This window comes from Protomyctophum bolini, assembly GCF_963924005.1.
Source record: "Protomyctophum bolini genome assembly, chromosome: 3".
NCBI lineage: Eukaryota > Metazoa > Chordata > Actinopteri > Myctophiformes > Myctophidae > Protomyctophum > Protomyctophum bolini.
The window spans coordinates 46,453,524-46,470,817 of NC_137864.1; the positions used below are offsets into that span (position 1 = coordinate 46,453,524).

The 17,294-nt window shown below is 41.6% G+C and overlaps 1 protein-coding gene across 1 annotated transcript in view; it reads left to right on the plus strand.

Moving 5' to 3' along the window:
• The first annotated feature begins 10,353 nt into the window (after positions 1-10,353).
• LOC308312862 (VPS10 domain-containing receptor SorCS3-like) overlaps positions 10,354-17,294 on the plus strand; it is a 127,382-nt gene continuing 120,441 nt past the window's right edge. Inside the window, exon 1 of the mRNA XM_080759615.1 lies at positions 10,354-10,453. Coding sequence (XP_080615741.1) covers positions 10,385-10,453 — 69 coding nt within the window. The 5' untranslated portion in view covers positions 10,354-10,384. The remainder of the gene's footprint in view (positions 10,454-17,294) is intronic.

Genomic DNA, 17,294 nt, shown 5'->3' on the forward strand with positions numbered 1-17,294 from the left:
CGGGAGGTTCCCTCGTCAGGAAGTGCCCCTCCAGCTGAATCAAGTTCCCTTGATTAGGGTGCTGGGTATAAAAAACAGCACTGCCCCCCTTGTGCAGAAACAGGAAACAGACACAATGTGTTGCCATGGTTACCATCATGCCATTGTGTTACCTGTTATTTTGTTTGTACAGTTATATTGCATTGCATCGTGTATATGTTTGTGTGACATGTGGATTTCATTAATATGAACACAAGGAATTACAGCGTGACTGTCAAAAAGGACGTACATTTCATATACATCCATGGTGATTATAAATAATTGTGTTAAAAGGTGTTTTGTTTGTGTGGTTTTATAGTTTATAGTTTATAGTTTTTCACGGTGGGGTAATTAAAGAGCCCTTGTGAACATCAGTTGGAGCGTTGTCTATTCTGCATCAGATGAAGATTGTTTAGGAGCAGTTTATTTATCATTTATTTGTGGTGGTACTTCCATGCGGACAGAGAGCAGGGCTGCACAAGGCAATCGAGTCTAGATCGGCACAGACTCGCTCTAGAGGGCTTTATAACTATATAAGCCACTTCCACTCAAGGCTGCTTGGTTTCGGACGGCACTTAATATGGCGCAGCCTCGTGTGAACGCGCATACCGAGTGCAAGTGTGTAGTGTAGTGTAGGGCGAGTGGCGAGGAGGCGGTTTCAAAAAGGGCCCATGGGGTCTATACTTGGAGACACCTGCAAGTGTGTCGACGCCATTAAAGAAAAGGTTATTCTATGGCATCACTCTGAAGAACCAGTACCAGAACCAGTGGACATTTTAATTTTTTTTGTGTAGCTTGCCTCAGGGTCTAATTCTTTGTTTTGGTACGCTTGAGAGACTAAGGGGATTTGGTTGGAGTTTCAGTCCTGCTCTGCAAGTCCACAGCTTGTTCTCCATCTCTCTCTCTCCCTAAAGCACTGTCCGCAATGGCTGCACACCAACACTGGATTGTTTTGTCTTACTGGCAGCCATTATAATAGCCAAAACTCGCATTATATTAATACAACTCACATATTGGACTGTACTACTGTATAATCTCTTTCTTTCTTTCTTTCTTTCTTTCTTTCCTCTCGCCTGGCATAGCTAATTATAAATAGTTAATGCTGCAATCCATAACTTTTCTTAGTGAATACAGTGTTATTTTAACCAATCTGTATGGTAGAGTATGTTAGAGTATGTACAATACAACTAACACAACTAGTCTGCGGCCGGTGGTTGTATTTGGTCTCACTGCGCTTCTATTGAGAAATAGATCCTATTGTCATGTAGGAATACTATAGTGGTACTGTACTGCCTGCAGGTCAAAATCATTTTTTCTCCCCTGAGCAAGCAAGGTGTGCTCTATTGGCATTGTGGCACTCCCGCAGGGTACGAAGGTTCAAATCCCGGCCGGGTAGGACATGATTTTCAGGATGTGATACCAATTTATGTATTAACTCATACAGGATAAAACAAGTGCAATTTGCAAAAGTGATGGAAAAAATAAATGAGCCGACAAAATTGGTACACTATAAAATTGAGGCTGATAAATGGGTACTCTCCTCTGATTGGGTGAAATTGGCAACCTACCTGAAAATGTATTTTCTCGTTAACCCGTTCTAGACGGGAACCCCTAAGCATTATGTTATGCTTTAGCTATTGAAAAATAGCAGATCTACAAGCTCATAGCCCGCCACACGAGCTTGTAGGTCTGCTATTTTTGAAAAATCGTGAAAATGTGGCACAAATCTTTGAATATATATTCTTTCAGAATACTTTTTTTGTATTTCGACGTCAGACCTAAATGGGTTAATCAAGTGCTGGAGAGACGGGGATACCGCTGTGACAGAACAAACACTTGCAATGCAGAACATTAAAACAAGAGAGAAAACCTTTTGAATAACATATCAACATCATGACAGCAACAGAACATTATTGTATGTGCTTCACATACTTCCTTCAGAAGGTCCTGCACTCTGAAACAAACGGAAATAATTGCTCATTTGCTCTTCAGGGAGGAAATTGTGGATTATGGGCCCTATACTGCCTATAGTGACTATACTGTACTTCACACACCTGCAATGACGTGGCTTCCCTACTGTGTTGAATCCGTTCCAGGCTCGTTCGTATCCATGCCTCCAAATGCTTAATTCTCAAAATAAACAGAACACCCGGAGCCAAATCTGCCTTAATCTCCTCTACTGATATACGTACTCACAACATATTTCCAGCCATTATAATTCATCACAAAGCATGAAAAAAAAACATTACAGTAACAAACACCAGGAAGGACGGCTCATAAACTGCTCGTCTAAACAGAAATAAAGGGAGTATGATGGCTTTGCAGAAAGCACGCTGGAATGCTTCAAAATTAAGATATGCATATCACTTTAGGCAATGGATCCTAGTTAGTTATCTACCCGTTCTGGCTTCCTTCAACTCCTTTTCTGTATACAAACTAGATGCAGAGCGTGCATTTCCCGTCTGTTGGTTTCGTCGCGCCCCCATATACTGTATGTTCATGCCTCGTGACATCATCAGGGATCTCCTATGGGCATAATATGTAGTCCCAACGTGAACGACATCGCCAGGGAACCTTCCCCATATATGGGAATGTCAATATATGGCCATTTCACACCTCCATATGTCGTCATGCCTTGTGACACCACATGACATCATGGAGACCCTTAGATCTCCATATATGGTCCATCACACCTCGTGACATCACACGCTCCATAAAATATGTCATTCTGACATCATCAAACCATCATCAAAAATGAAGGCCCAGCCCTCATCAAACCCTGTACACTCCAAGACACTGCCCCAGCTGCCACCCTTGGATCTCCAGATATAGAGCTGACCTGTTCTTACATTCCATATGTTGATCTGACCTCATCAAACCCTGTACACTCCAAGACACTGCCCCAGCTGCCACCCTTGGATCTCCAGATATCGAGCTGACCTGTTCTTACATTCCATATGTTGATCTGACCTCATCAAACCCTGTACACTCAAAGACATGCTCCATATATGGCCAGACCTCATCAAACCCTGTACAGTACACTCAAGACACTTCCCCCACTGCCACCCTTAGATCTCCATATATGGAGCTGACCTGTTCTGACATTCCATACTGTATGTTGATCTGACCCCACCCCCATGCCAAAGCGCCAGCGCTCGCCCAGCAGTCTGCCGTCACCCAGGCGGACGCGTGCACGCTTCTCGCCCTCAGGGCGCCTTACTGGTTGAATAGAAATGCATTGAAAGGAGTGGGCACTGGGTAAGTGTTGGCTGAGTACAAGGGCCAATGCTGGGGTAAATGCTGTAATTGTATGCACATTATGAGCACAGCTTCTTTCACTGCAAACACTTACATTCAAGTCTTTGCCGGTAAAAAGATTACAAACTAAATGCAGACAACAAGTAACAAGTAAACAAGTATGTGTCTCGATGGAAACAAAGTTATTGAATAGAATTGTATTGAAAGGAGTGGGTAGGTTTCCGTTGAGAGCAAGGCTGGAAGATACGATGTAATCATATGCACATTTTGAGAAGCTGCTTTCCTCCAAACACTCATACATATTTTGAGTTTGAACAAACTATAGAAATGGAAAAATCACGCATTCCCAAATGACAGACAGATAACAGCCAATGGGTATTATTTATTTAACCAAATTGACACTTTATATACCATCTTGACATTTTGACATCACACGTTCAGACTCACATAATTGAAAACTACTCAAGAACATTTTTGGAATAATTCTATACAGATAAGAAGCACAAACTGTCGGTTCATCCAGGCATTTCTTATTGCCTGAGGATACTGAGGTCGACCATGGATGTCCACCAGTTATATAATATATTATGTAGTCTATATTAAATCCCCACAGCCTTATTCATTTACAAATACAAACAACAAGCAGAGACACCATTTGAAACGTTAAAGCTATTGCTGCACTCAAGCCCATTCAGCCACAGGCTGAATTGCTTGTACTCTATTCAACCCCTCGTAAAGAAATAAATAAACTACAAATAAAAAGATAACTTTTTTTTAGTCAACTTTTTGAGTGTGAACCTTTTAAAAAAAATGCAGAAATGCACAGACCTTCATATTGTGTACTTTTTTGTTTTTGTGCAGTTTTTGAATACGTTGATCCCTCGCTATACGCACCCGTCTCTGAGCCGATCAGGTGTGCATAAGACTTTGTTTCCTATGAGTGTGAACCTTAAAAGAGCATTTGATCAACTCTTTACTATAATACTCTTTAATAGATTAGCATTTCGGTTAACCAAAACAAAGGAACGGTGAACAAAATGGTACAGTAGTCCCGCTGGCATTTGATAAACGTTGAAGTGGGTCAGCACTCGGAACTGTAGTCATTCACCTATAGTATACTGTATCTGTATAGATTGCTCTGATCTGTTCTGAAATCTGAAAGATAATATCAGTACACACGGTCATGCGCGTGTACTGATATCATATCATGGGGGGGGGGGGGGGGGGGGTTGTGTGTGTGTGCGAGCAGAGTTGTATGCGCTCAGAGGAGTGTACATTTCTTGTTTTGCATATTTCTTTACTGCTGTTATAGTAATATGCAAGGTAACTGTTTTAGTACAGTATACAGTACATGATGTATCTGCACATTATGGTTATGACTTGTTTGCACATTTCAATATAGCCTATACTATTTTGTTTTACGCTGATGTCTCCTTCTTATCTTAGTCTTTTACTATTGTTAATTGATATGTTGTTGCACAGCATTTTGCAGACCTCACACACTTGCATTTAGCTGCTTGTACGAGTTGAGTTGAGTTGTACAAACCTAGATTCATGAGTATGAGTTGTATACAAACCTTGATTCTTGACACTTTTGCATGATACTGATGTCCGATGAAGTAGGGCGCATAACAACATAAACATAAATAAATAATAACAGATTAAATATAGCAACAATAACCTTATCAAGTTTAAGCCACCAAAATAATGTTTTTTTTAATGTGAAAGCTTTCATTTAAACAACCATCCTCATTGCCATGAGAAAATACACCATGGACTGCACTGTTCCAGAGGAGCTCTGTGATTTGTTACAACTGAATTGAGGTTACCTATTGGCTGTGTTCCAGTTCATTGCTGGGGAAAGCCACAGATTGGTTGCAGTATGGGGACACTAAAGTCTGCTGTCCTCGATAAAGGAAATCATATATACGGTCTAATACTCTAATCTGTCATTTTTCAAACCAAAGACAATTGTGTACTTTGTCTGTTGTATAACAGACAATGCCAGGCAGAAACCTCTTATTTCCATATTTATAAATAAATATAAAATAAATAAATTAACGCCCTACTTGATCATACTACGGCATCACACACTAAAGCATCACAAGTAGCAGATCCACAAGTTCAAAACACGACACGAAGCAACACATTTTGAGCTTGTAGATCTGTTACTGTACTTATGCTATTTTGGAATTTGAATCCTGAGACGTAACACAATAATAATAATAATATTATATATATACATATATATATACATATATATGGCGAGGTCGCGTGCACACATCCGCCTGGGTGACGGCAGACTACTGGGCGAGCGCTGACGCTATGGCATGGGGGTTCAGATCAACATATGGAATGTTATTATGTACTGGCCATATATGGGGTGTCTTGAGTGTAAAGAGTTTGATGAGGTCAGATCAACATATGGAATGTCAGAACAGGTAGCCCCATATATGGAGATCTAAGGGTTGGAGGTTGGAGGTCAGATGTAGAGTTGCTGGCCAGCTCCATACTGTATATGATCTAGGTGATGATCCAGTCTTCTCCATGTATGGCTATCCAGGGTTAGATGAGGTGAGTGTCGTGATGTTCATATATGGAGATGGCCATATATGGTGGTGTGACGTGTCACACCGGCGTGATGTCATGAGGTGTGACCATTATGGAGGCGTGATGTCACGGTGATGTCACGAGGCGTGGGGTAACTAACTGACGGACGCGCGGACGGACGGGAGATGCAGGTTTTCATAGTAAATGTGACCTACTGTCGCAATGACAATACTTTTACAAATACGGTATGACAAATGGGCCAGCTTTAATTGATGTGTTGACTCAAATGCCGTGCTTCTCATTGCCACTCAGTAGACCGTGCCATGATGAGTGACACAGATGCATATCATTTAATTGTATCATTTAAGTTTGACACAAACCCATACGCCACTGTTGCTCACACATTGCCTACCTACTGTACAGGAACCTCCACACATCCAGCCCTGTTTACCAGGGGGGGAAATTAATAAATAAAAAAGATGAATCACCATTTCCAATTTTCTAAACTTCAAAGATTACACTCAGTAAAGTTCATACCTTTGCCAACACTGTGTAACTGCCAAGATACCTTATGCCATCTGAGTGATGAATGAGTAATGCTGCTCTTGCCCTTGTCTGGGACCTTGTCCTTCGGTCTTTTCCATCAAAAGTTAATCATCTCTTCAACGCAGCCTACTGATCATCATTCCACTATCCGTTCTTGAGATACTTTGGTCACAGACAGAGAATGTGTGCGTACCGTACATTATTACATCATAGTGTGATATCACAGACATCAACATAACTCAGTTATAGTTGTTGGGGTCCATTTGAAACCCTCTCTCAAGGAACCCTGAGGGCTCGTCACTGTACCTCACTTTCAGAAACACTGTTCTAGATATTCACAACATTTACACAACGACTCTACTCTAGAGACGTTTTGAGCTAAGAGCTGGGGTACAGTTGAGTGTTTACAACATGAAAAATGTGTACTGTATATAGTATGAGTTGGACCAGTGGCACATGAACATGCCTTTTATAAGCTCCTTATAGGCTTCTATTGATTATCTTTACTCTGTAAACTTATATTGTGAGCTTTTCACAATTCCTACCAACAATGGCAAAACAGAATGCATGACTGTTCAGTGTTGGATGAGAAACTACATGGCTCATACAAATTCAGGCAATGGTAATTGTACAAAACCTGTATCTATCTATCTGTCTGTCTGATTTTGGTCAGACAGCAGGCCTTAAACTATACAGTTCCATCAATAACATGCTGTACTATTTATTCGCATCTCCCAAGTGATGGAGCGAGCGAAATGGCATGAATGTATTGCTATCTCACCACAGATAATACACTACTGTATGTGCTGTATGCAGTCTGTAATGTCTCCTCTTAGAGACTCAAGCGGCGTAATATACTGTTCCCAGCGGTGCAGTGGTGCTGCTTGTGGTGGCCCCGTGCATGCTCCATACTGGGATCAGTCCCCGAGCACCTCAACAGCCCTTAATTCAGCGTTAATGTCCTGTAGAAACCATACTGTCCCTCGGATTCCTTATTGTGCTTTGTAGTCATCGCCACTTTCTCTCTCAAGAATGAACCACAAAGAGTGAGAGAGATCTCTTTGCAATTTCCCTGAAACCCCATTACCACTGAAGCAGCTCTATATATACAGTGGGAAATGGAAAGATATGAAATAGATGTCTTCCTCATTTTCCTCATAAGACCATGAAGTAGATTACAAATCAGATGAGAATTATGGGCACAGATATGGGTGGGCCTTTCCCCATAGAGCGATATAATTTCCCTCGGGTGGAGACTTTAAATGAGGAGGGCGTAGAACAGTATAGGCTCATGGAAAATGTACGTTTCTATAAGGAAGAGCGATTTGGTGGTTACTGGTTATGATGGAGCCGTGTGGAGTTTCAAGGGACCAGACTGGCTAACGGGCTCATTCCCACTCTTAAATTATTAAAACCTATGGGCTCAGGAACATCCACATGTTTTTGCACTCGTCATATTTTATCATTGGGAATGAATTAATAATTTACAGTGCTGGGTCCCAAGATATTCCGCAATGGTTAATTTGTGTAGCCAGCCAGATGACCATCTCTTGTGACCAGGAGACTTTAGAAGCTTTCAGAACTGTTAAGGCAGGAGTTCTCAACCCGTGGGTCGTGACTCGTGACCAAATTCGCCAAATTATTTTGGGGGGTCCCCAAATAATTTTCCAAAAAAATGTTTTTGCAACTGAATGGCTGGAAAGTGAAAATGAAGAGTTTACATAATAGTAATATAGTACACATAGTACATGCATACAGCTTCCCTAATGATTATATCTGGTTTCAGTATTTATTTATGGTGTATTGTCTCTATTATTAAGGTTATTGTAGTGGTCAATTTATATTGGGGTCGGGAGGGGGGCGGGGGTCCCGAGACATTGCTAAAGCATTTCCGGGGGTCCCCGGGCAAAAACGTTGAGAACCCCTGTGTTAAGGCATAGGCGGGTATATATATACCAGTGGTTGCCAAACAGCGATTTGGGGACATGTTTTTATGGATCAAAAGTAAATATCATTTTTTAAACGTTTCCTACAATTAGTATTTTTTTTCTTTTTTAAGGGAAAAAAAGTCAAAATGGCAGATCTACAAAGCTAGCAACGACGTGTCGTGAGGTTGTAGATCGGCTATTGTCACTATTAAATGGGACTTAAGTTAATTCATAATGTATTTTTCAACTTGGAACTCACTGGAAGCATCACGGCAGCAGCTAGCAGACTAGCAGTGAGCACTATTGTCTGCTGTCTACACTGGCAGTGCTTCTGCTGGCCAGCCTGGCCTACATTATAGGAAATATCTTTCCACACTGAATTTGCCTTTGATAACGATTAACCATTAGTTATTAAAGTGGTTTTATTTTAGTTGAGGGCAAAACCTGTTGAAAAGCAACAATCTGAAGCATCGTACAAAATGAATGAATACATATTTGAGTGGGGAGAATGCAGGTGGACATAATATGCTATAATTACCCAAAGCAAAGATATAAGAGATGACCTTTAGCATGTTGTTCCCATGTCATGAAAGCAATAGTCAAGCGTATTTACAATTACAAATCTAGCCTACATTATCAGGTATAATCATATTGAAATCTGTAGCCCCTGAAGCTGGAACATCACAGCCTACTCTACATCTGTCGTGAAAAGCTTTCCCAGCTGAATGCAGCACTCAGATGGGTACATAAATTATGTTTCTCCGCATCCAATAAAGACGTTCAACACACACACCCTTATTTTGTATGTACTGTATTTAACCACTAGTTCATTTTGTCTGATTGTGCGGCCTATAATGTTTGAAATGTAACCCTGAAAAAATAAATCAAGTCAATGTCATTGTAAACCAGAAACAAGTTTTCACAGTTACCAGGTTATTACTTTCTGGCAGAAAACAGCTTGTCTGTCGGTCAGTCAAAAAATGTAATATATGTCTGTTCAAAATACTAATACAATACGTGACTAAAAGGCGCTCACTGACTGTTTGCGGCGCTGCGTGAGTTTGCTGTCCTGTATCTCGTATCTGGCCCTCGCAGTTAAATGAACTCTTTGACTGTGTTCAGTTTGCTGTCCTGTATCTGGCCCTCGCAGTTAAATGAACTCTTTGACTGTGTTCAGTTTGCTGTCCTGTATCTGGCCCTCGCAGTTAAATGAACTCTTTGACTGTGTTCAGCTTTGCTGTCCTGTATCTGGCCCTCGCAGTTAAATGAACTCTTTGACTGTGTTCAGTTTGCTGTCCTGTATCTGGCCCTCGCAGTTAAATGAACTCTTTGACTGTGTTCAGTTTGCTGTCCCGTATCTGGCCCTCGCAGTTAAATGAACTCTTTGACTGTGTTCAGTTTGCTGTACTGTATCTGGCCCTCGCAGTTAAATGAACTCTTTGACTGTGTTCAGTTTGCTGTCCCGTATCTGGCCCTCGCAGTTAAATGAACTCTTTGACTGTGTTCAGTTTGCTGTCCCGTATCTGGCCCTCGCAGTTAAATGAACTCTTTGACTGTGTTCAGTTTGCTGTCCCGTATCTGGCCCTCGCAGTTAAATGAACTCTTTGACTGTGTTCAGTTTGCTGTCCCGTATCTGGCCCTCGCAGTTAAATGAACTCTTTGACTGTGTTCAGTTTGCTGTCCCGTATCTGGCCCTCGCAGTTAAATGAACTCTTTGACTGTGTTCAGCTTTGCTGTCCTGTATCTGGCCCTCGCAGTTAAATGAACTCTTTGACTGTGTTCAGCTTTGCTGTCCTGTATCTGGCCCTCGCAGTTAAATGAACTCTTTGACTGTGTTCAGTTTGCTGTACTGTATCTGGCCCTCGCAGTTAAATGAACTATTTGTCTGTGTTCAGTTTGCTGTACTGTATCTGGCCCTCGCAGTTAAATGAACTATTTGTCTGTGTTCAGTTTTCTGTACTGTATCTGGCCCTCGCAGTTACAGTAAATGAACTCTTTGACTGTGTTCAGCTTTGCCACACTTGAATCTGAAATAATGTTTTTCTTCACACAGATCTTCAGACTATGGGTCCACGTATGAGAGAATGAACGACAAAGTTGGATACAAGACTGTCCTGAGTTATCTCTACGTCTGTCCAACTAACAGGAGAAAGGTGAGACATATTTAGTGAGTTATCTCTACGTCTGTCCAACTAACAGGAGAAAGGTGAGACATATTTAGTGATGTAAATAGGTTTTCAATGTAATGGGTCCCGGGACCCAGGTGTTTTTTGATTGATTGATAACTTTATTCGACAATAAAATGCAAACAGTACAGGGTACAGTCAAAGCACATTTGGTCCAAAAGGACAGCACCGAAGAAAGACCTTGCAGTCTTGTTTCCATTCGGGTCCCGCATGCATTCATTCACAATAACAATAATGACAACAATTTGGGGGGGGGGGTCACCTTCACCTTGACCGGATGACAGTGACAGGTGCATTTTCAGCCCTTTTGTTTTTAAAGGAAACCAGTGATTTGAGTGGTCTTTTATATGGGTTCCAGGGACATTTTATGAGTCCTACTTCAATGACATTAGAGTACAGTACTGAGTACAGTATTGCATCCCAGGACCCCCATCCCAGGAGTGTGATATGATTGCGTCCTTTCTCAATTTAGTGAGACTTAAGGATGCAGGATCACTTCATATTATTTGTGATTTTAGTTCAACTCAATACACAGAAATAAGAAAAGTATTTACAGTATGTTCATCATTATTCAGTGCATACTGTAATGATACCAAGACTAAAGGCTAATGTGATTTGATTTGTGACATCAAACTATTGCCTTCAGATGTGGTTGGACTTTACAAATATTTTCGACATGTGTGTTCCCGATACAAGGCTGAGCTCAACCGATTATCTGCCCAAATGATCCTGTAGTGTGAAGGGTTTACAGACATAACCGTAATGTCACCCACTGGATCGAAGACTCCCCGATTTTGAATTGTAAATATCAAACCATGTTGTTTGGTATTCATGACTTGAAATTCGGTAGTGTGAAAGGTGATGGAAAGTGGAGCAGAAGCGAAAGGCAATGGCAGCAAACTCACCGGGAAGTGCAATAGCTGAGGATACTTGTCTATAAATTCACTCAGCAGAAATGCAATCAATGTGTAAATATGAAAATAATGTATCACAAAGTTGTGTTAAACAAATCCCAGTTTTAAAATGAAACTGACCCGGGCCGTATCTTCTCCATCCGTGAAGATATGAATGTTTAACTGTGTCTAAAAGTAGTCTGTCATAGAAGTTTCATTTTAAATTGTCTCATAATATAAGCAGGGGGGCACATTATTGTTTTGGGCTAGTACTCAAAGGAGCACGTGTATACGTATCCTGCCACAACGTTATGCTGCTTTCACACGGGCAGATGCAAAAGATACAAAGATGCAAAGCTGCACAGTGTATTTGTAGTCGTAGGATCCACTAGCAGCAGGTGTCCGTTTATCATTAGCACAACCACAAACGTCCAACACGATGAATTCCTACTCACCTAATGCTGCAGGTTCCATGTTTTAATTCCAACGTGTGTAAACCTACATTGTTTAAGTGACTGACCATGCATGATTTTCATATTGTAAACAGCCTATGGTGGCTAACGTGGCGACTAGCACTTTGACAGCTCATCCATCGTAGCTTGTTTACAACTGAAACAGACTTCCTGTGCAGAAACGTCCTCATCAAAATAAGAGCCACTTGTAGTCAACACTAGTTCTAAGTGTTCACTTGCAGGACGTGAACATCTCATTTGAGTGCCTTTTGAGTGCCTGTCAGCAAAGACAAAAGCCATCTTTATAATCTTAATACTTAGGCACAAACCAACTATTTCATAATAACAATATTGATGTAACTAAGAGATTCGACGAGTTAGCTATATTTTATATACAGAGATTTAGAAGGAATAAGCAAAAGCCCTGATGCGACATTTCCTGGTTTAGACTTAGAGCTCCACTGTTGTAGCTGACACTTTCTGGAGTGGGCGGTGGCAGTGTGTAGTGGCAAAACATGTGTCATCCGTGTGTTGTGTGTGGCGTGTGCCCCTGTGTGTTGTGTGTGGCGTGTGCCCCTGTGTGTTGTGTGTGGCGTGTGCCCCTGTGTGTTGTGTGTGGCGTGTGCCCCTGTGTGTTGTGTGTGGCGTGTGCCCCTGTGTGTTGTGTGTGGCGTGTGCCCCTGTGTGTTGTGTTTCTATCTTTATACCTGTATAGCTTGCAAGATACTATTATAGATGCCATTTGAAGTTTGAAAAGACTTGGCATAATTCCAGCCATAGTAAATTATATTTTGTATAACAATGGTGTGCTGTAGTGTAATTACTGACTACTGAGCAGGGAGAAGAGGAAATAAAGTTTAATGTTGAAAATGCAACAACATTCCCTCAGGTGACCTCCTGAGACGAGTCAGTGTTAAAGTTAAACAGATGCAGATCTGAGGTGCAGCACGTGACTCTATATCCTGTGACAATAAGGCTGGACTGCTCAATTTGAAAGGCAAAGCAAAAAAAAAAAAGAAATGTCACATCAGCTGAACTCTCCAGAAGTTTAAGCCATTATCATACTCTGGACAGATAGTTGGATAACTTTCAATGCAGAACTTTAGGGTTAGCCAATTATGGATAACAATCCGCCCCACCGCTGGCTTCTTAACACCTAATCTCATGGAGAGAGTCCAAATGTCGGCTCCGATCAGTGATGTGAACCTAAACAACTTCACTTGAAATAGAGCTGCCACGCCAGGTCAGCATTGACGCCTGATTTACTGTATATACTTTGTTGCGCGCCAGCTGTCCGTAGGGTGAAAGTAGCAGATCTACAAGCTCACGATGTGTCGTGATGAGATGCTTTGTAGATCTGCTATGTTAGGCGCGGGACACCATCATATTACTAGGCATGGAGCTTGATTCCCGATACCTGAACAAACTCGATAACAAATCAAGTAACCGGTATCAATATGTTTTGGGCTTTATCAAGCCTGTTATTGAGCATAGTGGCACATGATGTCATGTTCAAACAATCAAGACGAGAGGCAATCCAGATACATCTAATCAACCACGCTGTTAACAGTTTCTTCAATATTTTTTTCCAAAAGTAAAAGGTCCGTAGTATTGCCTTCCGTCTGTTAGAAAAGTACCGTATTTGAAGGCCCAGTAATATGTAGTGTAAGTTATATTTTTTGGTTAAATAATATGATTTTCTGTTTATAAAGGGTGTGTTCAGAAATGCACACTCCTGAGACTGTCCTGGGAGTGCACTCGCCTATCTAGTTTGTTTTTGGTACTGCGCTCCAGTGTGACCTATCCGAACACACCCAAAGAGCTGAAAGATACATGGAGATTGTATCGTAAAATATTACGATACAATTCATAATATAAAGCCATTTACTGTAACACTTCATGCACAAATTAATGGTTGTTTTAATGGTTGGCTCAATAGTGGGCTCGATTAAAGCCTGGCTCGATAAGCCGGCTTGATAAGGTGCTCATTATCAATCAAAATCTACGAGCTCTATCCCTACTTAAGACTACAAATAATTCTGGCTTTATAGGAATTGATGATACTTTAAGGTCAGTTATTGTGCCACACTGATGTTGTTAACTTGGAGGCGGCGGCCCCATACATTCTTTCTTTTGCTGATATACTGAAGTAGTTGTTTTTGTTGTGTGTTTGTGTGTTATTTAACCCATTCTGACCTGAGATCAGATTCATACGGAGGTTTCCACTGGACACACACTGGGTCTGATTAACCCATTCTGACCTGAGATCAGATTAAAAAAATGTCAGTTGTTCTTCGATTTTTCAAAAATAGCAGACCTACAAGCTCGTAGCGCGCCACTCGGTGGCGCGCTATGAGCTTGTAGATCTGCTATTTTTCAATAGCTAAAGCATAACATAATGCTAACACCAAAAGGGGTTCCCGGTCTAGAATGGGTTAAGAGTTTGTAAGACAAGATGAACATTATTGATTCCGCCGAGGAGCAAACTATACTGTAGTAAAGCATAACTAAGCCTAGAAGAAGAGAATGCTACAGCACAGGGCTATAGATGTGCATTTGGAGAAAATGTTACCTTTTTGTGTATTGCTACTCAAAACGAACCCTGGTGAATTTATCTCCTCTAAAATGAAAGCATATCTATTGACGTTCACGGTACAGTGTGTACAGTACTCTGCGATGTAAAGGTTGGGGGCAGCAAAGGCAAAAGCTCTGTCGCCCCGGCCACGTACAGTACAGTGGGTCTCGTGGACAAGGAGGCTGAGGGTGGCGGGAGGGGACGTGACATTTGAGGAGATCGCAGAGGGAGGGATGGAGGAGCCAGGTTGTTCAGTGCTTTGTAGGTGATTAGGAGTGTTTTGAAATGGATTCTTTGTTTTGATCGGGAGCTAGTGAAGGTCAAGGTACGCACGCACACACACACACACCACACACACACACACACACACACACACCTGACCTTTTCCAGAGCGATTTACAGTAAGCGGGAACAACACATGGTAATCAAATACATAGAATTGACATCAATAATCATATGTAAGCTAAGAAACCTAACATCTGTCTAACAGTGGACTATCTACATAATGAAACTATGCGTATACACTACAGAGTGCACGCACAGCACACATGCACGCACGCACCACACAGTACGACGCGCCACACCGCACACACACACACACACACACACACACACACACACACCACCACACCACACACACACACCTGACCTTATCTCCTATCTCATTATTTCAGCGTGAGATTTGCATGGGTGGATGAGCGAACTCTTGCACAGAAGAAGAAAACGATAGCGTGTCACAAGAGGCAGCCCAGTAATGTCACAACAGTAGCTCACTGTTATGACCGGTTGACATGCAACACAGGAATCGATATCCTGTCTGTGCACCATGGACATGCTGAGAACATTATGCAGAGTTACTCAGAAGTATTTCACTTAACCCATTCTGACCTGAGATCAGATTCTAAAAATGTTCTTATACATCCTGACAGTTTCGATTTTTCAAAATATCAGATCTACAAGCTCGTAGCGCGCCACTCGGTGGCGCGCTATGAGCTTGTAGATCTGATATTTTTCAATAGCTAAAGCATAACATAATGCTAACACCAAAAGGGGTTCCCGCCCAGAATGGGTTAATCAGTCTAAGGAAAAGTTTAAATTGTGACCTTTTAAAGCAGCACATTATGGATTTGAATGATGGCGGTGGCATTTCGCTCAAAGCTTTTAAAAATGACACCCTTCATGAATCTTCTGGACATGCGCAGGGGCCCTGCCCTGCCCTGATGGCTCTCCCAGTAAAATCCTTAAGTGTTAATGTATCTGTTTTGTAACTCCAAGAGTCTACATTCTCTACACATGTACCCAAATTGACTTGTAAGGGTCCATTTTACTTCCTTTGTACATTTGTACACTGCAGTGTCCTTTTTTTTAGATTAAATAGATGGAATGGCTTTGTGATTGAGTCTTCAGACACCGTCAGTAAGCCTTTTGACACTGACTGAAGGCTATACTGACCCAAGGTGTCAAAGACCAATTGATCCTAGCTTGACATGATTCATTAGATGGTGGGTGTCTTCTTCTCTGAGATTTTTGGTCCATTCACAGCAGCAGTAATTGCAAAAAGATACAGGCAATATTAGGTTATATAGCCCCAGTGCACGCTCCAGCCTATCTTTAGCTCAACATTAGAGTGATATCACGCAAAGGTTATGCCTCCAAAGTCTATATCGATTCAACATTGTTACTCACCTCACTCCCTTGCATCCTCGCTGACTCACTGTGGCTGCTGAGGCGAGTCTTAATCACTCCTTGCTAGTGCTTTCAATTGAAGCCTTGCGAGTTTGGTGAGTAATTACGTTTTTTTTGGGGGTATTATTTTAGCAGTCACGAGAGAAAATGGTTACTGCAGCGGTGACAACCTCGCAATTGCTCATGGAAAAGTGATTGCTAATCTCAATTCTGTGTAAGCATTAGACTAACAACGCTGTCTGTCTAAAGTGTCACATAAGACGGACAGCATTGTTAGGCTTAATGCCTTGGTTGAGGACATATTGCATCTCTCCTGGCTTTTATCCGGTTGTGAAGGATATAATACAATACTTTGAGTAGAACCTATTTGCGGTATGAAATGGGGGCATTGTGAGCCTTTGTGAATATGGTTCTGAAAGGAGATGAGCTGAAAGTGCAGCAACCAAAGGTCTGTGTCATATAGAAAAGAGAGCATGACCTTCATAATGCATAAGAAAGGGTGAATTGTAATGTGAAATCCATGATGCCGTTCATAAATTATCTTTTGCCAGCCAACCTTACATTACCGCGGCACTTAGTGACGTGTACTGAAATAGTAAAACTCTTCAAGGACTCACAACAGTTTTACTTTCCCAGAGACCTAGAGAAAGCAAGGCGAAGAATGCAATTTCCGACTTATAATAGACTCTGTCACTTACTACAATATTACACTATTATGATTTGCGTTTAAAAGACGTAAATTATATCTGACAAGGGCCCTATAAGACACTGGAAGAAATAGGGAGGCTTTGGCGTTCTTTTTGTGATGGATAATGAATGGAAGAACTGGGCCAATGAGAAATCTTGATGGAGATTCCGCGGCCTGTTTATTGGCTTCTAATGAAAAACTATTTATCTAAATCACTAGCAGGGCGGGATCCTGGCTAAAACTCTGGAAAGAGGGGTGGTATTTCTGTCAGTGATGAATGTGCTGCTTTTTTCCAATTCAAAACCAGTTGAGGAGAGGAAAATACAGCCGTTTGGGGCGTGGGCAGGGGGGACACCCATAATAATCCCATTCTGCTAACAGAGGTAGCCTGTGGGTGCTGTCGTTTGATAACCAGATGGCACAGAGGCATTGTGGTCAGAATATCTAAGTGACCTAGACGTGTCGAGGGTGCGTATAGCTCGGAGACATACGGTGGTGCGCATCAAGGCCAGAT